General features: G+C 39.7%; 1 protein-coding gene across 1 annotated transcript in view; it reads left to right on the top strand.

Annotated features, from left to right (window-relative positions):
- Positions 1 to 792: 792 nt before the first annotated feature.
- LOC122660128 (uroporphyrinogen-III synthase, chloroplastic-like) overlaps positions 793 to 21285 on the top strand; it is a 37846-nt gene continuing 17353 nt past the window's right edge. Inside the window, exons 1-5 of the mRNA XM_043855307.1 lie at positions 793 to 1097; positions 8167 to 8254; positions 8580 to 8646; positions 14985 to 15103; positions 16932 to 17027. Of these exons, the coding sequence (XP_043711242.1) occupies positions 897 to 1097; positions 8167 to 8254; positions 8580 to 8646; positions 14985 to 15103; positions 16932 to 17027 (571 nt within the window). The 5' untranslated portion in view covers positions 793 to 896. The remainder of the gene's footprint in view (positions 1098 to 8166; positions 8255 to 8579; positions 8647 to 14984; positions 15104 to 16931; positions 17028 to 21285) is intronic.

Here is a 21285-nt window from a genome sequence, read left to right as displayed (position 1 = left end):
GGATGCCTCATTGGACGATGCCCTCCAAGGAAAAGAACCCAATCCGGTTTAACCCGCTCCAGCCTTTAAAAAAACAAAAAAAAGGCCGCCCCACTGCTTGCTATCCTTGTTTGGCTGACGGCAAGGGAGCCGAGATTATGGATGTTTGGGAATGGGGAAACACCGAAGCAGCTTCCTCAACTCTTTCCAAGGGAGCGAGATTATCGATGTTTGGGAATGGGGAAACTCGGTCGGTCCTTTATTATAATGTATGGGAAAGTCGAAAGAAATGGTGCAGTAATGATGACCGGAGAATGTCGGAAAGAGAAGATGCAGAAGGCAGAGAACGGGTCTTTCCACGAGCCTCTGAGCAGTGAAAAATAAGGAACCTTCCTTCCTCCTTCTCCTCACCGAATGGAATAAGGTCTTCGGAAAACGTATAAACAAACGCCATCCTCCATCTTCATCTTCAATCTTCAATCTTCCATCTTCAATCTTCATGCAGGAGGTTGCCGGAAAAAACACAGAGACGTCGGAGAGATGACAGATAATGCCATAAAACCCTTTAAACCTGAAATCTGAAAGATGGAGGAAAGAGAGGTGCAGGTGAATGGAGAGAGAGATGGAGCGTTCCAGTCAATCTCCCTTTTCCGTTGGTAAGCTATTTTTTTCCCCCACTTTTCAAAAAGTAATTAATAAAAAAACCTAAGAAATAACGAATGGAGAAAAGGGAGATACGGTTGAGATCTGTGATCTTTCTGTCAAGGACTGAACGACCAGTTTTTTTTATTAGGTTCATTTGAAAATAAAAATGTGGCTGTGACGCTTTGACAGGCGGCAACAAGGGGCCCCCCGAGGAGGGGCGGTGTTAAAGTGATGTGAATCTCTCTCTACCCAACACGTATCAACTCCCTCAAATGGCTCGACTCTCTCTTTTCTCCTCGATCTTCCTTCCCGGTCCTCATTCGTGTCCCTTGCAACTTCACCACCGACTTAGTTGTCCCTCTTTCAGAGTTCAAGCTTCTTCTTCTTCTTCATTAGGTGCGTTTTCCACTCAGAAGCCGAAGGTCGTCGTTACGAGAGAATGTGGCAAGAATGAGAAGCTCATTACTGCTCTGGTAACTCTCTTTCCGTCTCTTGTCTTTTATTACTTCTCATCGCTATTGCTTTACTGCATTTGTTTCTGTCGTTTGGGTTTTAATTCTGGTCTTATGAAAATGTTCCCATGGGAAGTTTCCCAGGTTTTCAGTATTTTGATTCGGTTGTCATAATTTGACTTCGCGTTTCTCCCTTTTATTTCCAGCATTTTTTCTTCAAGTATTCCTGTAATCTTGTCTCGCTTATGATTGTATTGATGGCTTCTTGATGTCCCGAACACAACGGTGAACATAAGTGAGTTGCTTCAGAGAATGTTTAATCTTCTCTTTTTGATGAATGAATCATCAAATTCTCTCTCCCGATACGTTTGCAGTAATAACCGTCTTAGCGATTAGGGGAACACTGCTTCTGATCAAGTGTTTGACAAAAAGAAAGAGAGACTTATATATTACGGTTTTTGGGTTTAATCTCTCTTTTTTCTGGGTCTCTCTGACAATTACGTAAGACAGTGGAATATATTAAATGTTATCCGAAATATTGCTGCTGGGGAACTCAACACCGAGCCTGACTGACTCGCCTAGATTGAAACAAAATCTTAACATGATAAACTAGACTGAACAGTGATTCCAATTGGTGGTTTGGTTGACTAGATGTATTTCTCAGGCTACCAAATTGCAATCAGGTAATGAAGAACTATACTATGACCGGATTTGGCTTCACCAGTAGATGGTACAAATCGGAATTATATCACATTCAACTACTATGCTAACTAATTAGAACAACTCATTAGTGCACCAAGAGAATAATGTAATCCAGCAGCGTAGTTCTAAGATCAATTCCAAAAACAATGAGTAGCAGCAGCCAAAAGTAATAAAACAAATGGCCAGTGTTGGCATTGAGACCAGATATTTCCAGAAAAAAATCAACTTCTACCGATGTTTAGTGTTTCTGTAACTATAACCAACGAATACCGGACTATGGAAGACACCATACTAGGGCCTTTGTAGACTCCCACCTAATTCTATATATAGCAGGATATAAAAGGATATCATAAACAGCTAAAACCCTTCTGGCAAATAGTTATTACTATAACTGAAGTCTTAATAAAATCGAAAACTACATAAATAGAACGCATAGAAAAAGCCAAACCTCACAGCTATATAATGAAATAAAAAAGAAGAATGAACCCCTAAAAAAATTTGGATCCTCTTTTGGTTTTGTCGGTCAATTTGAGCAAGTGAGGCCCTAGCTAACTACTCTTTTATAAGGTATTAATGTTAAGGACTTTGGGTTTGTTGCTATACCAAAAACACTGGAACCAGCACCTGCGCAAGGAAGAGGAAGAAGAAGAACAAGGTGTTACGTGTGCGGTGGGAGATGTGATGAGAGAGAGGTAATATAGAGAAATAACAAGGGAAGAGAGATAAAATAGTGATATGTGTTGTCTTTACAGACAAAGTCAGCGTCTGGCTTAGGTGAGGAATCCTACCTCATCTCATAAGAGATAAATTAGGGGTTTCAATGTTTATCCTCTTCATTTGTAATTACTAATAAATAGGACCTGCTGGAGTAGAAATCAGTTTCTTCATGGCAGCATTGTGCACAAAATGGCAGTCAAGCTCAATATGTTTAGTCCGCTCATGGAACACAGGATTACTGGCAATGTAGATAGCCTCTTGGTTGTCATAATACATATTCGTGGGTTTATCAACTAAAAAACCGAGTTCTTAAACAAAAGACGTCAACCACTTAAACTCAGCTGCAGTATGCAGTGAAGAATGGAAACACAAACACAACGATCACACAATGCGCACAAAGATTTACTGATGCAGTACCAAGCCTGAAGAAGATCCCTCATGCTATTTTGATCCACATCAGAACTAGACCCAAACCGCAGGGCCAAGAACCAGCTCCAATTAAGCCCAAACATGGGTTAAGCTGGCCAGGGTTAGTCCTTGTGATATTATTGTTGGTGGGACCCATTAAGTTGACTCCAAAGAGCCACCAGACCTGAGTTTAATTTTCTTAAAATGTCTTTTCATTTTCCTAGGCTTTAGTTATTGAGTTGATTTATTTTTCTAGGTGCTTTAATTAGACTTTTCAGTTTTCAAGTTGGATCTTTTAAGTTTTCTATGTAGGAGTCCAAAAGTTTGTGTAAGTAATTAATTTTACTTGGTATTAGTTTCTAGGTAATTTAATGCTTTATTGGAGTTAGTTTCTAGGTGATTAATGCTTGAGTCCAAGAGTCTTTTTTATTTTCTTTATAAACTCATGTAATCCAACAATGAAAGGAAGATTTGAAGAATGAATTGAATATTGGATTTCATTGGAAATCAGCTGGTGTGTTTGATCACCTTCTATACCTCTCCTCTCCCTAATCTTGTTTTTCTTTCTCTCCCCCTCTCAATCTCATCTTTTCTCCTCTTTCTCTCACGATACTCCCTCTCATCCCTCCCTCTCTTCTTCTCTCTTCATGCAAGATCAGAATCTGATCTTGAAACCTCGTCTTCTCCCTTTATCCTATTTGTAATCTCCCTATAAATTAGATCTGATCTCTCTATTACAGATCTGAACCTTCCACCTACGCCATTTACGTGGTTCGGCAAGGTTGCCTACGTCCATGGTGAGATGAGATCTGTTTCACTATCAATGGAGAATAGGGTTACAGTCGCTCGTCCTCGCACCTCTCTCAGAATTTCGTTATAGAGAAAGAACTCTTGCTACATAGTTATAGCGAAAACCCTATACAGGAAATTTACCAAAATACCCATATAGTCCATCATCAGAAGTCAAGACACCAAAACCTCAACAATCCTATACTCAACTTCAACACTAGATCAAGCTACTGTAGTCTGTTTCTTACTTGGACATTGATTTATATGAATAAACATAGCAGCAGCAACCACCAATACCAGCCCACCGTTCTTTCTGCAGGAGCAAACACTGCCTGCGGTTTGAGAAATCACCACTTAAATCATACGGAAAACAGAGAACTGAAATTGCACAGAGAAGAGCCTCAGACTGGCCTGAAAAAATTTGTCTGTGAACTGATGTGTATGTAGAGAATACTGTTGTAAAATTTCAAGACGATTAGACCAGCGGAAGAGTGTTTCTTGAAAAACCCTAATTTACCAAGAATTTTGCAAGAAGATGAATAAAAACAGATCTGATTGTCAAAAGAGGCACCAACATCTTCACATAATCATCACAACCCCATATGCAGATAGGGAACAAGAGCCAGCCAGCCAATAAAGAGTTCTCCTTGCGCAAAGGAATCACCAGCGCAATAAAGAGAAAACCCTGTGCAGGTAAGGAGAAAGCTCTCTTGCGCAGATAGTCAACATCCACCAATAGGGCAACAGTAACCGCAGGACATCAATAGCAATTCATCCAAAGAAACAGCCTTCAACACCGTAGGAAACCCTAGTTTTTCATAATTCATCAGCAAGGGTTTCAGAACAGACATACAACATAGGTTGCGGTGAACCATGATGGAGAAACCCTAAAAGGACCCTCAAAGCAGACATAATGGCAGACACTGGATCTAAGTGCTCTGATACCATTTTGCAATTACCAAAAACACTAGAACCAGAACTTGCACAAGGAAGAGGAAGAAGAAGAACAAGGAGACAGAGAAGAAGAGAGAAAAGGAGAGAAAAGAGAGTTCACAGTTAGGTAGTGTAGCCCTACTGTGAGCAGTCTATTTATATATGACAAAAACGAACAAAGAGACAAGTATACCTCTGGTTATAATAAACCGGTACAAATATACCCTTACACATACAACAACAATAACAACAACAACTCAGCCTTATCCCAACTAAATGAGGTCAGCTACATGGATCTTAATGCAAAGTCGACCTCGAACCAGGGAAACCAGCGGGAGACCGATTGCAGCAGGATCGATACAATGAAAAGAACCAATTAAAAACTGCAACTCTTTTTTTTTATTGCTACTTTTCTGTTACATATGAAGAACATAAAAGGGATAAGAAGAAGAAGAATAGAAGAAAGGGGTATAGAGGATTCGGCTCTCACAACCATGCTCCTATTAGCCCTAGGATTTTGGCTCTCTCAGCCAGGCCTCCCAGCCCTTCATGTCACAGCCATTGGACAAGAGAATCTTTTGCATCAAAGCAATTTTTTTTCATTCAACTATTCAACTCGTCTCCTTTGGCTTCTAAAAGCCTTACATATAAATAGGCAACAATAACCTTCTCCTCAAGTAACAAAAGAAATAGAAACTTAACATAATTAGAAACTAAATTTTTCATAAGAATAGAAACTAAATTGGATCTTCTAAATAAAAGCTAAGCCTACTTTCTAAATCTGAAATTAGAAACTATCTAAGACTCTATTGCAATGACATATTCTTTCTAAATTTGAAAATAGAAACTAATCAAATTAAAAGAGTGAAAGAATCTCAACAATCCTCCTCTAAGCCAGCTGTCAAGGTGGGCCTGCATCACTATTCACGTGAACAGTATCACGTGAAGTCGTGAACTGTACCACATGAACAGTAACTCGTGGTACTGTTCACGTGAACAGTAACTTCTCTTGATTTTTTTTCTTTCTATTTTCTTCTTCATGCTTCGATCTACATCAGATCCTTTCCCTCCAATCAGCTCTATTCGAGGTCATACTTGATACAAGGCCTAAGCTATGCATGTCTTTCCTCACTTTTCCTAAGGTCATTTTAGTTCTTGCCCCAGCTCTATTAGTTCCTTCAATCTAAATCGAATCACTCCTTCGTACTATGGCATCCAAAGGCCTCCGTTGAACATGGCCATGCTACCTCAAACGACTTTCTCGTAGCTTATCATGTATCGAAGCCACTGCCAAACCAGCGCTAATATGATCATTCCTTATTCTATCCTTCCTAGTTTTGCCACTCATCCATCTCAACATCCTCATCTCCGCTACATTGAGTTTATCTATTTGATGCTTCTTAACTGCCCAACATTCCGCACCATACATCATAGCCAGTCGTATGACAGTGCTATAAAATTTTCCTTTAAGTGTTAAAGGAATACGCCGATCACACAACACTCCGCAAGCACCTCTCCACTTCATCCATCCTATTTTAATTCTCTCTGAAACATCATCCTCTATATCACCTTCTTTACTTATGATTGAGCCAAGATACCTAAAATAATCACTTTGTGGAATCTCCCTCTCATCTATTTTCACCACCTGATTATCCATCCTAGTGTAACCAAAGTTACACATCATATACTCCGTCTTCGTTCTACTTATCTTAAAACCTTTTGATTCCAAGGTTGATCTCCATAGCTCTAACTTGGCGTTAATCCCTACTTTTGTCTCAACCACCAATACATTATTGTTAGCAAAAAGCATACACAAAGGAACCTCATCTTGAATGTCTTTGGTTAAATCATCCATGATAAACGCAAACAAATAAGGGCTTAAAGCTCATCCTTGATGTTACCCAATTGTAATTGAGAATTCACTACCTTGGTCCTCCACAGTTTTTACACTTGTTACCGCACCATCATGCATATCTTTAAATATGTCCTTACACATACAATACATAAAAGAAAGAATTTCTAAACTCCCCTACCAGTAGTACATAAACATAACATTCTTAATGGGGTTAACATTTTCAAATTTGACTAGTTATAAATCCATAATCCATATAGATTTTGGTTGCCTCCCATTTTAGTTTTACCCTCGATTATTTTTTTTTTTTTTGGGGGGGGGGGGGGAGAGACTCCCAGAATAACCCTGGCCTATGGGATGCTGGATCCAGTTGTATCATATCCTGTGCCATTACTGCTATCCATTCAGATTATGTTTATTTTCTTATATCTGTGATGCAGGTCAATTGACAAACCTGTGGTTGATGGGACCAACTAAAGCAGATAGAATTTGAGGGTTAGGAATTGAGAGCAATCAATGACAGAGAAAACAAATGGAATCCCACTACTACATTCAGATTCTGATATGAATTATATCCCTAGTATGTTCTAGGATTCAGGAACTCAAGAAATAGAACCAGAATAAGTCGTCAACCAATAAATGTGCGGAAATTCAGAATTCAGAAAAGAAGTAGGGCTTTACCAAGTAATAGTAGAGGCAATTAGACCATAGTTTTCCAATACCCAAACCGACGACTGGAGGTGACTCCAAACATGAAACTATGGCTAATTGATGTATAATGGAGATATTAACCTCAGGTTCAAGAAATCATGAAATTTCAATAATAAGCTTATTGATCCATTTCTTAACAATGATTATTTAAAAAGAATAAAGGAAGAATAGAGAAGATTATTAACCAGAGGGTGGGCCTTGGTGCAATGGTAAGGTTGCTCCATTGTGACCAAGTGGTCACGGGTTCGAGTCTGGAAACAGCCTCTCTGCGAAAGCAGGAGTAGGGCTGCATACATTATGACCCTCCCCAGACCCCGCAGTGGCTGGACCCTCATGCACTGGGTACCCCCTTTTTTTAGAGAAGACTATTAACCCTGAACAGAATCTAGGTTCAAACATCAAATCCTTGGAAGAACCATTACAACCCATAACCATAGAACCATATTCTGTTCTATGATTTGATTGAAAATAACAAGAAGTAATTTTGATTACATATAGCCAATTATATATGTAGCCTACATCCAAACCTCTTAGGCCTATTCGTGCTCTAATTCAAAATCCATTCCTACTTGCATTCAATTGATTAATTATTTAAATTAAAAATATAGAAGGAAAGTACACCCTATTTTGGCTAAAATTCATATCCGATTATAATTAGGACTGAAGCTAATGAAATAGAAACTAATCCTATTTTATCTAACCTATCATAGGTAAGAATGAATTTAAACTCCTAAACTAAATCTATATCCCAATCCTAAATCAACTTGGGACTTCTTAAACACACACATACACACACAAAAAAAAGGAAACTGAAAACGTAGTAATGATAAAATTGTGAACTGCGTTATGATCCCTCCCCTCCCCCCCTCCAAGTATATATATTGAAAGCCCCCCAACACACACAAAATGTAATGCATGCTTCCATGAAACTGATTTGAACTAAGAGTTGGATGACATCCACGATTGTTTATTTTACAGGCCAAACATGGTGTTAACTGCTTGGAACTTCCTCTCATCCAGCACACAGAAGGGCCTGATTTTGATAGACTTTCTACAGTCTTAAGTGGTAGGTTTCTACTCAAGCGGAAGGTTATGTTGACAGTGATGTAGAAGAATTTAATGTTGGATAATATTCTGTGGGCAGATTATTAACAACTTCGGGCCTTTCTTTGTGGGTGCATTAGTGGGTGTTTTTGTTTCTTTTTTTTTTTTGGGGGGGGGGGGAGGGTCTGTCTTGGTCATGCTGGTTTCATGATATATATATATATATATATATTTAATTCTCACTAGTTTCCACAAGTTAAAGTGAATTGTTGTTCATATTCCATCCTTAAAATGGGAACATAGAAAAATCTGTGATTGGTTTATTTTCTGTTTCTTCGTACTACCAGACACGACATTTGACTGGATTGTCATAACTTCTCCAGAAGCAGGCATAGTGTTCCTTGAAGCTTGGAAGTAAGTATTACAGATTTCTTCATGCTGTTCAGTACTTTCCTATATTTGATGTGGTGTAGATGCTGCAGTTTGCTAGAAATTATGTGTTTTTTTGTGTTAAATAACATGATACTGCAAAATAAGCATGCTATCGACTCTACAACTTGACCGGCAATGACATATATTCTGCAAAATAATCATACTGTCAGCTCTGCAACTTGAATGCCTTCAAGTTTGATCTGTTCAAGCATGGCCTTTAATTGAAACTTAAGTAGAACTTCTTTCTGTATATCTATTTCGTACTCTCCAATGAGATAATTGGAACTCGATTGATATGTTGGAAGAAATTCTGTATCAGGCTATTATATTTGAGATCTGATTTCTTGGATGGCCCACTTAGGTATGCCTTGTTTTAGGGCCTTCATATCCAAGGTCTGGCAGGTAGGGTGGGACCCAAAATCTTTGAACAGGTAGGGTGGAAGGTCCTCGTCTCACATGTGAAGATTCAGGTCCAAACAGAGTTGGCCCCATAGGAAAATAAATCTTTGAAAATATACGATGGAAACAATACTTCTGAAAAATAGTCTGAAACAAACGGATGGCTAAAATACAAGGAAAAGTGCCATTTCATGGGAGGGTGTATGATTGAATTTGGATAAGACATGTGGTCAATCCAAATCATACCTGAAACAATGCAGACCTGCAATCGTGACCAGTAGAGAAGAAGAGGGGAGAAGATGAAGGAGAAGAGAAGAGGAAGATGGAGAAGAGAGATCGATTGGGAGAGCAGGAAACCTCCCTCACGATTCTAATTAATTGAATTGTGAGGAGAGGCAATTTAATTTATAATGACTAAACCACATTACAAAAGTAAATACCCAAACTACCCTTAGTACAGAAAATAAACTAGAAACATAAATAAGATATAAATCAAACCAAACACCCCCAGACTACTAATTCTAATCGACATCCTTAACACTCCCCCTCAAGCTGGAGCGGAGACATCACCAAGAACCAGCTTGGAACAACCATCCAAGAACTGAGGTCGAAACAAGGCCTTCGTAAACATGTCTCCAAGCTGAAACTACGAGCGAACAAAAGGAGTGACAAGGAGCTTCTTCTGAACAGCATCTCGAACAAAATGACAATCAATTTCAATGTGTTTAGTTCGTTCATGAAAAACAGGGTTGTTGGCAATGTAAATAGCAGCTTGGTTATCACAGTACATCTCCATGGGCTGATCACTGGAATAACCAAGCTCAATAAGGAACGAACGAATCCACATCAACTCTGCAGCAGTATGAGCCATGGCTCTGTATTCAGCCTTAGCACTGGAACGAGCTACAGTCGTTTGTTTTTTGCTCTTCCAAGTAACCAAATTTCTTCCAAAGAAGGTACAATAACCTGTGGTCGATTTTCTATCGCCATCAGAACCAGCCCAATCCGCATCAGAGAACCCAACCACGTTGGTATGACCATGGCGACAATACACTAAACCCTTACCACGGGCACTTTTGAGGTATCTTAGAATGCGACAAGCAGCATCCCAATGTACTTGCTTAGGGTTCTGCATGAACTGACTAACAACCCCTACAGCAAAGGAGATATCAGGACGAGTAACTGTAAGATAAATAAGTTTACCAACCGGACGTCGATATTGATGTAAGTCACCAAACTTTGTCATCAGAAGCACCAAACTTGATGTGGGGATCCATAGGAGTATCAATAGGTTTACAACCTAACATCCTTGTCTCATCAAGTAAATCAAGGACATACTTTCTCTGGGACAGGCTAAGACCTCGAGAGCAGCGAACAACCTCAATGCCAAGAAAGTACCTGAGGCTACCTAAGTCCTTGATCTGGAAATTATCATGTAAATAAGTCTTCACCTGTGCAATTCTAGAAGCATCATTGCCAGTAACAATGATGTCATCAACATATACTGTAAGAATGACCACGTTAGACCCCTGATGTCTAACAAAAATAGAGTGATCAGAATAGCACTGAGAAAACCCATAACCAGCCACAACACTACTGAATTTATCAAACCATGCACGGGGAGACTGTTTCAGTCCATAAATTGCCTTATGAAGGCGATAAACCCGGACACTAGCCCCCCCCTGAGCACATACCCAGGAGGTTGCTCCATATATACCTCCTCCTGGAGATCACCATTTAAGAAGGCGTTCTTCACATCTATCTGAAATAGAGGCCAATCAAGATTGACTGCCAAGGAAAGTATGATACGAATTGAATTCAAACGCGCAATAGGAGAGAAGGTCTCAAAATAGTCCACCCCATAGGTCTGTGTAAACCCTTTCGCAACCAAACGGGCCTTGAGCCGTTCCACAGTTCCATCTGGAATGTACTTAACTGTATACACCCAACGACACTTAACAAGATCTTTACTAGGTGGTAGATCCACTAATGACCAAGTCTTACGAGAGATCAAGGCATCCATCTCCACATCCATAGCATGTTTCCACCCCGGGTGAGACAAGGCAAGTGTATAAGAAGTGGGAACAAAGGTAGAGTGTAATGTAGTAGCAAAAGCACGATAAGAAGTTGGGAGATGAGTAACAGAAACATAATTTGCCAACGGGTAAAGGGAACTATTTTGAGTGCAAGTACGAGTACCTTTGCGCAAAGCAATAGGACGGTCATCAGCATCTAAAGGAGGATCCGCAGGCAAGAACTCAGCTGGTGGCGGTAGGGGGGCAGCAGCAACATTTTGAGGCGGCACAGGCGGCGGCTGCTGTTGGGCACGGCGGTGATAGACTTTCAGAGGATTGGCAACTAACGGAAGAGGAGGAACAGTAGTAACAACCGAACCAACAACACCAGTATCAACAGTAAGATCAATATAACTGGGAGAACCAGGAAAATAAGGAGTATTTTCGAAGAAAGTCACATCAGCGGAAACAAATTGTTGGTGAGAAATAGGATCAAAGCACCGATACCCCTTGTGGGTACGAGAATAACCAAGAAATAGACACTTGATAGCCCTAGGAGACAATTTATCAAGGCCAGGGCGAAGAATGTGAACAAAACATTGGCAACCAAAAACACGAGGAGGAAGAGAAAAAGCAGCCCGCTCCGGAAAAACAACATTAGAGGGAATTTGATCATGAAGAACTGAGGAAGGCATACGATTAATCAAGTAACAAGCAGTCAGCATTGCATCAGCCCAATAAAGTTTAGGAACATTCATATGAAACATTAATGATCTAGTAATGTCTAACAAATGGCGGTTTTTGCGCTCAGCCACACCATTTTGTTGTGGTGTATAAGAGCAACTAGTTTGATGAAGAATGCCATTGTCAGAACAAAAGGAAAAAATCTCATGTTGAACCATTTCAAGAGCATTATCAGTACGTAAAATTTTCAAATGAACACCAAATTGAATACGAATTTCATTATAAAATTGTTTGAAAACAGAAACAAACTCAGATCTATCCTTCAAGAGGTACAACCATGTCATCCGAGAATGATCATCAATAAAACTGACAAAATAACGAAAACCTAATCGGCTCTTAACCCTACATGGACCCCAAATATCAGAATGGACTAACTGAAATAAAGAAGTACTCCTAGTTCGATGATGCTTGCCAAGCTCACAAGCTTCACACTCAATACGGGAGACAGATTTGTAGCTAGGAACCAGATGCCACAGCTTGAATAAGGAAGGATGTCCTAGCCGATAGTGCCAATGTAATGGAGAAACACCAGAAGAAGTAGCAACAGCCGCTGTTGGAGAAGTTGCCAAATCAAAATAATAGAGACTACCCTTCTCATGCCCGCCACCAATCGTCGTCCTCGTTGCGAGATCCTGGAAAACGCAATGAGATGGATGAAAGGTTATTAAGCAATTTGACGATTTAGTTAACTGACTTACAGACAAAAGATTAAGAGGCAGCCTAGGTACATGAAGAACATTAGTCAAGGAAAGATTAGAGGATAAGGGAATATCCCCATGACCAGTAATAGGAATAAAAGATCCATTGGCAATGGAAATCCGAGACGAAGTAGTAGACTGAGTAAAAGAGGAAAATAAATTAGGCTTACCAGTCATATAAGAAGATGCACCGGAGTCAATGACCCACGGTGAGGATGAAGAGGCGAAACATGCAGTAGTACCTGAGTGGGCAAGAGTAGCTGTAGGAGTAGAAGAGGATGCCTCCAGTTGTTGAACTCGTTGTAACAGTTGAGAAACCAGATCATTAGAAGTACTACCACCATCAGTAGGAGACCCATGATTAGTGTTAGAAGGATGCACACAATCAGCCGTTCCATCAGAGACTACGGCATTGGCAAACTGCTCTCGAGCCCATTGTGGTTTGTCATGTTTCAGCCAGCATTTTTCAACAGTGTGGTTTGGACGACCACAATGAGAACACCATTGAGAATCACCATCACTAGAAGATGAACCAGCAGGGTTCGAACCAGCCCCTCGACCACCAGAAACAGCCCCATGGCCACGACCAGCTCCAGAACCACGACCACCTCGAGAAGAGGTACTACCACCACGACTACGCCCTCCAGTAGAAGTAAAAAGGGCAGAATTATCCTTAGAGACAGGAGCTGCATCAGATTTGACCGTGGAAGGAGAAACAACCCTTTGTATGCGACAGTAAGCTTCATTCATAGACGGGATCTTCTCACCAGTCAATAATTGGCTTTTGACTGACTGAAGATCAGAATCTAACCCAGAGAGGAACTTAGCAACAAGAAATTCAGAACGTTGAGTCTTAATCACAACAGCATCAGTAGATATGGGCTGGTACACATTGAGTTCCTCCCACATGCCCTTCAAAGAGCTGTAGTATTCGCCAAGCGATTTTCCCTCTTGCTTGAAGGAGAAAAACTTTTCATACAAATCATAAATCCGTGAGACGTTAGTGTCTTGAGAATAGCTCTCTTTGAGTTCTTCCCAAACACCCTTGGTAGTTTTATGAAACATCACGTTTGAGGCTATGGAGGGCTCTATGCTATTCCAAAGCCAGCAGAGGAGGGTTGCATTCTCAGCCTTCCAATCTTCATAGTTATCATCAATAGAGGCTGGAGGAGTCATAGTAAGGTAGGACATCTTCCGGCGAGCAGTAACATATACCTCAAAGGCTTCAGACCAAAGAAGATAGTTCGAAGCACCATTCAACTTGATGGTAGTAATCTGAACATTAAAGTGATTTGTGGGAGGCTTAGAATCAGCCATAATAACCAAGTAGATAATACCTCAAAGCTTGGACAGATGCCGCCAACAAATAGAACAGGCCAAGCCAAACCGATTTCAGCCAAAAAAACCCAAAATAGGGCAAAAAACTGAGGATCCGATAACCCTGAGAGAAGCAGCCAAAAAGAGAACCAATTTATGGCGAAATAATCACCAACCAGCAGAGAATAAAACCCCAGACCAGCATCCAATGAAGAGAAAATAAAATCTCAGGAGAAGCAAAATGGTTTCCACAGGGTTTTTGAAAAATCGATCTTAGATGGGGGCAGAGAACACTTCAACCATCAAACTTGCAGGGAGTCAAACTTTAGCACAGCAGGGAACCCTAGTCCTTCATCATAATATGACTAGGGTTCACGCAACATAAGGCAGCATATGGTTACTGTGGACCACGACAAGAGAGAGCACAGAAATTTCTTCAAAACCGCAGGAGAGGGGAAGATCGTGGATCAGAATTGCTGCTCTGATACCATGAAACAATGCAGACCTGCAATCGTGACCAGTAGAGAAGAAGAGGGGAGAAGATGGAGAAGAAGAAGAGAAGAGGAAGATGGAGAAGAGAGATCGATTGGGAGAGCAGGAAACCTCCCTCACGATTCTAATTAATTGAATCGTGAGGAGAGGCAATTTAATTTATAATGACTAAACCACATTACAAAAGTAAATACCCACACTACCCTTAGTACAGAAAATAAACTAGAAACATAAATAAGATATAAATCAAACCAAACACCCCCAGACTACTAATTCTAGTCCACATCCTTAACAATACCCTGTCATACACTGGTTGAAATGACCACATGGATGCAACACAGGACGACCTTCCTACAGGGGCGATGCAAAGAAACCTTTACCTTATTGGGAATTTTTCCCCCTTTTGTTTTCTTCCTAAATTCATATACACATCCTCTGAAGGACTCTCTTGTTAAGTTGACAATCCAAAGTAATTACCTACTCAGTATATGTTTTGCTAGAACTGTACGTTCCTCCATTTTCAGGATGGACATACAATGAGGTGTTAATGGAACAGAAAACAAAATATCATTCTGATTAACCACAATTCTATTTCATGCTGTGAATGATTAAGCCTCAATTGATTTTAAAAAATTACAGTAAGTGTTGTCTTTAGGGCTGCTGGGACCCCAAAAGTTCGGGTGGGTGTAGTTGGTGCTGGTACAGCGAGCATCTTCAAGGAAGTAATGCATTCTGACAATCGATCTCTGACTGTTGCCTTTTCACCATCAAAAGGTGTGTGATCTCTCCTGCACAATGTGTATATTATATTTGATCTTTTAGGGGCTGGAAATTCATTTGATGAAAGGCAGTCATCAGTGTTGTTTGTTTGTTCTTAATTGTTGCATCCTATGTCCAAACTGGGTTTGGAAACTGCAATTCAGGTAACATTTAATATTTGACACACTCCCTTCTAATTCTTATTTATACTTGCAATGGAAGGATTAGAGAGCCCACCGCTTCTGTGATCAGTTGAAGACCTGGTTCGTCTTCATTTCTGTCTATATGTTGCATAGGTTGGAGGATGAATTCAAGATGAAAGCTTTTATGCATATGAGTCTTTAAATAGAACTCCTCGTCAACTTGTATGAATCCTGCCTCGATAATTTTCTGGCATATCACTCTGTTGACAATTTAGATGCAGTGCTTCCATATTCTACTAACCTACTCCAATTTTCTCTTTATGCAATTCAACATATACAAAATTCTTTCTGGTTTATTTTGTCTGTGTGGGGCTAACCACTCGAATGAATTTCCATCATGGCTTTGTTTATCTGCATATGTCATAATATCAGTTGCTCTTTGGAAGGGTGTAGAAACCATAATCTCCATTTCTCTTTCACAGCAAGAGTTCCCTAAACTCAAAAAGTTGGATATTGTTTGGAACCATCTCTATGTCGTCCTCCAAACTCAAGGGGACTTTCTAAATTCAATTAAGTTGTTGAAGTGAATTGAGCAGATGAATTGTCAAGAAAAAGTGCACCCTGATGATTAGTAGTGTAGGCACAAGTGAGCACCATCAAAGCATTAAGCACAGTCACCCACTTCTGCAATAATGCATCGAGGATGATGGTCCTTTCAAAGTCTTCTGATGGCTTCATCACATCTGGTTTCAGACAAGTTTGCCCCAACCTTAATTATCTTGAACTTAAATATGTTTTTCTTCAGATTATTTGATCCTTGTTAGATTCCACCTATCAAGGTCTTAGTTGCATTCATTTTTCTGGAAACTCTAATATCGCTGCTTATATGGCCTGGACTTTCCTTGTTCAAATGTGATGACTCAAGACAGAGGTATACCGAAACTGAACCTGTAGAGGAGATGCAATATTGTCTCAATATCTCTAGTGAACCTGAAAATGATCCAATTGAGATAGAAAGTCATGATGCTCTCAATATCTTGGTCTCCTTTTAAGCTTTTGAATTCCCTTTGTGTGCACCTGGAATCAATCTAGCTTGCTGTTGATTACTGCTTCTGCTGTGTGTTTCTCAGCCAATGTGCTGATGATGTCTTTGTTGAGTTCATATAGTATCTTGAGGCTCCTTCCCTGTTAAATTTTGATCATCTGGCGGTTCAAGCAAAAAATTCTACACTTCCTTGCTTTAGCTATTTTTGAGTGTGGATTCAGACATGGTACAGGAAATCCACCTGTTATTGGAGAGCCCAGAGTACAGCTGGGATCCAGCCATCTGGCCCACTTATCGCCATAGTTGTCATGGTGTCTAGGTGACCCAAGACATTGAAGGGGGCCTAGACGCAAGGCGACAAAGGTGACCAAAACGCCCGTCTAGGTGACCAAGGCGATACTAGTTGTCGAGGCGCCTGGATGCCAAGGCGCTCACCTAGGCGACGCCTTGACTTCACACATTTAATGACCATGGTGCTAACACCCCCTGTTTGGTGAACAGTCACAGATGAATCTTCTTAAACAACTTGGGAAGAGAAATCACGGAACACACTAGTTTTGGCTGCTTGTGTAATGACAAGCCGATAAGTATTGATTTCTTTCAGTTGTTACTATATGAGTGTCTCCTCTAAGACTAGATTATTTATATTTTCCAGCAACAGGAAAGGTTTTGGCTTCGGAGCTTCCCAAGCAAGGGGATGGAACATGCACTGTCCTGTATCCTGCTTCAATGAAGGCTGGTCGTGAGCTTGGTATGTGTAGCATTGATTCATTTTCTATCTTTTTATCCATCTAGTGCATAGATTGTTTTTGTTTTTTTGGATACTTGTGGCTGTGCATTCTTAGTCAACAGTACCGTTTCTTGATTCTGTGGTAACATTTGTCTTCAATTGTAAAGGTTGACTCTAAATATCTGTAATTGATGATTGCAGCCTCCAATCTGTCAAAATTTCAAGGTAAATGCAAAAACATTTGTTTTATTTACAGAATCCCATGACTCCCTAATTAGAGCTAGAAGTTCCAGCCAGCCACTCTATTTCCCGTGGCTCGATTCTTTACTCCTTGTTGATGGAAAATGAGAAATATTAATTATTGGAAAGAGAAAGGAAGGTGAAAGGTGGGAAATATGAAACATCATAGGCAGTGTCAGATCTCAACATGAGGAATCCAAAAGAACTCTCTTGACCAAAGAGTTTTCCAAGCTGATCTTGGAGTGCCAGGTTTTGTTAGCAATATAATACAGGTAGCAGATCTGAACACTGAATAGGGCAGAGCCGGAAAAAAAAAAAAAAAGAGAAAGAAAAGAGAGGAGAAAGAAGATTGAAGAAAAGTGATCGATTAGAGAGAAAACCCTCCCCACTGATGTGATATATTAATTAGTGTATATCCTCACACTTAATTGAGTACTGATCCAATAGTCCTCACAACATGATCCAGTACATCATACCAATATGATTGAGTACTACTCTACTCAAGTATCAACAGGTTAATGATCGACTTATCCAAAAAAAATTTAAACTTATCCAAAAAAAAAAAAAAAACAGGGTAATGATCGAGTACTTCTCACCAACACTCCTTAAGCTGGGGCATAGAGAATTAAGAACCACGAATGACAACCATGGTGAAAATATCACCCAACTATTCAGAAGAACGGACATAAGGAGTAGAGATAACTTTCTTCATAACCGCATCCCACGTAAAATGACAATCAACTTCAATATGTTTGGTTCTCATGAATACAGGATTACTAGTACTATAGATAGCATCTTGATTATCACAAGAACATCACTATAAGTTTAGTGACCAGAAAACCAAGTTCTCCCATGAGAGGTGTGAGCCATAGCTTGATGCTCAACTTCAGCACTCAATCTTGCAATAGTACTCTACTTTTTACTTCTCAAGTGACCAGGTTACAACCCACAAAGATACAATATCTAGTAATAGACCTTCTATCATTAGCAGCACTAGCTCAGTCAGCATCAGAATAGCCACCAATATTAAGATGATTATGCTGTCTATAAATCCATCCTTTCCCTGGAGCACCCATTAGGTTGCATAGTATATGGTAAACAGTCTTCCAATGAACCTCCTTCATTGTCTCCATAAATTGACTAACAACACTTGCAACAAAGGAAATATCAGGAAGAGTTACGGTCAACTAATCAGCTTGGCAACAAGATTCCTATACTGTTAAGAGTTAGTACCACAGTGGTATTTCTGAAATATTTTTGTTTATTAGGATCTTATGTCTCTTATGTGTATGTACATAAGTGAAAATGGTATACTTGCAATTCTTTTATAATTTTTATTATAAATATATCCCTACTGCTATTGATTGGGATATTGAGCTATTCTCTCCAATTGGTAGCTCTATTTTTCTTTCTGTTCTCTCTTCTTCTCCTCTCTAGTTTCTTCTTTACTTCTTCCTCTAGTTACTGCTTCTGGTTGTTCTAGGTCTGGGATGGTCATATGCTATCATGGCTTTGAACAACCAGGCAACCAGCAACTATGATTCCTCTTCTTGTTTTGAGAGTCCCATTAGGGGTTTCTTTTGTTGTGGTGTGCAACAACTTATGCTGTTATTTTATTTATTTATTTATTTGAAACCTTAGTTGATAGAACATGAAAAATTAGGGTTTCTTATGATGATGAGAAAATTGTTGCTTATGTGGAGCATGAAGTTCTACCCTGCTACTGCTGTCCATGACTTGTGGCTCCCCTGTTTTTTGTTTTTTGTTTTGTTTTGTTTTGTTTTTTTTTTTTTGTTGTTGTTGCTGTGACTATAGATTGGATGCATCTCTTCATCTAGCCGTTGGATGCTTGAGATTTTTTAGGGTTCGTCTCTATTGACAAGTCTCCTCCATCAACTCAAGTTTGGTCCTTATCAGATCAGTAAGTTGGTTATTATTGGTAGTTTTTAAATTCTGGAATTCAAAGTTTTTATTTTCTGTCCAACCATTATTGCCACCTATCCAGCCATTGGATTACTTCCATTTTTTGGAGATTTGAACTACTATTACAACCTTACAAGCGACCTGAGTTTGGGCCTGATCTGAGTTAATAATCTACTATTATTCATTTTCTAAGAAAAATTGAATATAGTATACAGTACTATTTGTTTGGAATAAATTGTAACCTGCTGTTAGCTGTGGTCCATCCATTGGTTTGCTACTGTTTTATCCATCATTTTGCTCTCTGTGTTCTGCTGTTGCGACTGATTTGGTGCTTTCATTATATATTCTTTATTCAATGGGTCATTCTTTATCTTCTGTGGACTCCATGAATGTCCAAATTACTGCTATTGAGCTTAATGGTTCATCCAACTATTTTTTTGGGGCTCAGTCCATGAAGGTATATATCAATGCAAAAGGGAAGCTGAAGTATTTGGATTTCAGAACCACCCTCTACTGACTGTACAGAGAATGAGTATTGGATGCAGGAAAATGATACTTTATTTGTATGGCTGTGGAATAGCATGGATCAATTTCTTACTGCAAATGTTATGTATTATACTACTGCTAAAGGTGTTTGGAACAATTTAAAAGGAAGTTTTTTTCCAAGATAAAAACATGCCTCGTGTGTATGAGAATCTTTTCTTTCAAGTAAGGTGATTTCTTTCAAGTAAGGTGATAAGTTTGGGTGAGTACTATAGTACCCTCAAGGGCATGTGGGAAGAACTTAATGTCTATCAGCCCCTTACCCCTGACTTGGAATTGTTGAAGACTCAACGTGCAGAGTATCAGGTGGCATAATTTGTATCTGATTTGAATCTTGATCTGCAACCTATTAAAAGTCAAATACTTGCTGGCGAAAGAGTTTCTTCCATGAATGAAGCCTTCTGTTGTATTCAACGTATTGTATCTCCTTCTCTCACTAAAACTGAGTTATCTTCCTCGTTTAAGGATAACTATGCCTTCGTTATTGGTAGTCATATCTGCATTTCCTAGAAGAGGTCGTGGTCTAGGGGGAAGTGTTTTGGAAACAGAACATGTCAGTTCTCATCCTGTTCCTGCATTGCTTCCTCTTGTAGATTCCCCATCTACATCACTGTCACCACCACTACAAGTGTATGGGCACCGTCTCAAGCCATCTACACCAAGTGTTTCTACTCCTCTATCGCTCTCCACAGTTTGATTCTTTACCTGCAGACCCTACTCCATCCACCACAACTGACTTACCAGTTGCTCTTCGAAGGTATATGTTCTTGTACGTAACGGTCTTTGGTTTCTTATCCCATTGATAGATTTGTCTCTTCAAAGGCATATGGGGCGTGATAAATTTGTTTCTATTTCACATCTTCCCAATTTGTTCCTAAAACCTATCAAGAGGTGTTGTCTCATCCTGGATGGAAATCGGCTAAGGACGTGGGAATGGATACCCTGCTAAGTCACTAAACATGGACTCTGGTTGATTTACCTCCAGATACAGATCTCGTGAAGTGTCATTAGATACATACCATTAATTATAACCCAATGAATCTATCGAGTGGCTTAAAGCCCGCTTGGTGGCTAAGGGCTATACTTAGAAATATGGTGTTGACTACTTTGGGACGTTTTCTCTTGTTGTCCAGCTCAACTCTGTTCGTGTACTTATCTCCTTGGTGGTTAATCTTGACTGGCCCTTATTTCAGCTAGACATCAACAATGCTTCTTGTATGGTGATTTGCTTGAGGAAGTCTATATGGAGTAACCTCTTGGGTATACTACTCAGGGGGAGGATGAAAGGAAAGTGTGCATGCTTCACAAGGCAATTTATGGTTTGAAACAGTCGCCACAAGCTTGGTTTAATAAGTTCAGCAAAATTGTTATTTGTTGTGGTATTGCACAATGCTATTCTGATCACTCTATGTTTATTTGTCACCAACATTCCAGGGTAATAGTTTTGGTGGTCTATGTTGAGGATATTATCATTTATGGTAAAGATTTGTCTGGAATTGAAGATGTCAAAGTCTACTTGCAACAATACTTTCAGATGAAAGGTTTGGGTGCTCTCAGGCATTTTTTGGGTATT

The sequence above is a fragment of the Telopea speciosissima genome, chromosome 4 (genome assembly GCF_018873765.1).
Source record: "Telopea speciosissima isolate NSW1024214 ecotype Mountain lineage chromosome 4, Tspe_v1, whole genome shotgun sequence".
NCBI lineage: Eukaryota > Viridiplantae > Streptophyta > Magnoliopsida > Proteales > Proteaceae > Telopea > Telopea speciosissima.
The sequence above is the reverse complement of the archived record's forward strand: the minus strand, read 5'-3'. Positions and strand labels throughout refer to the sequence as shown.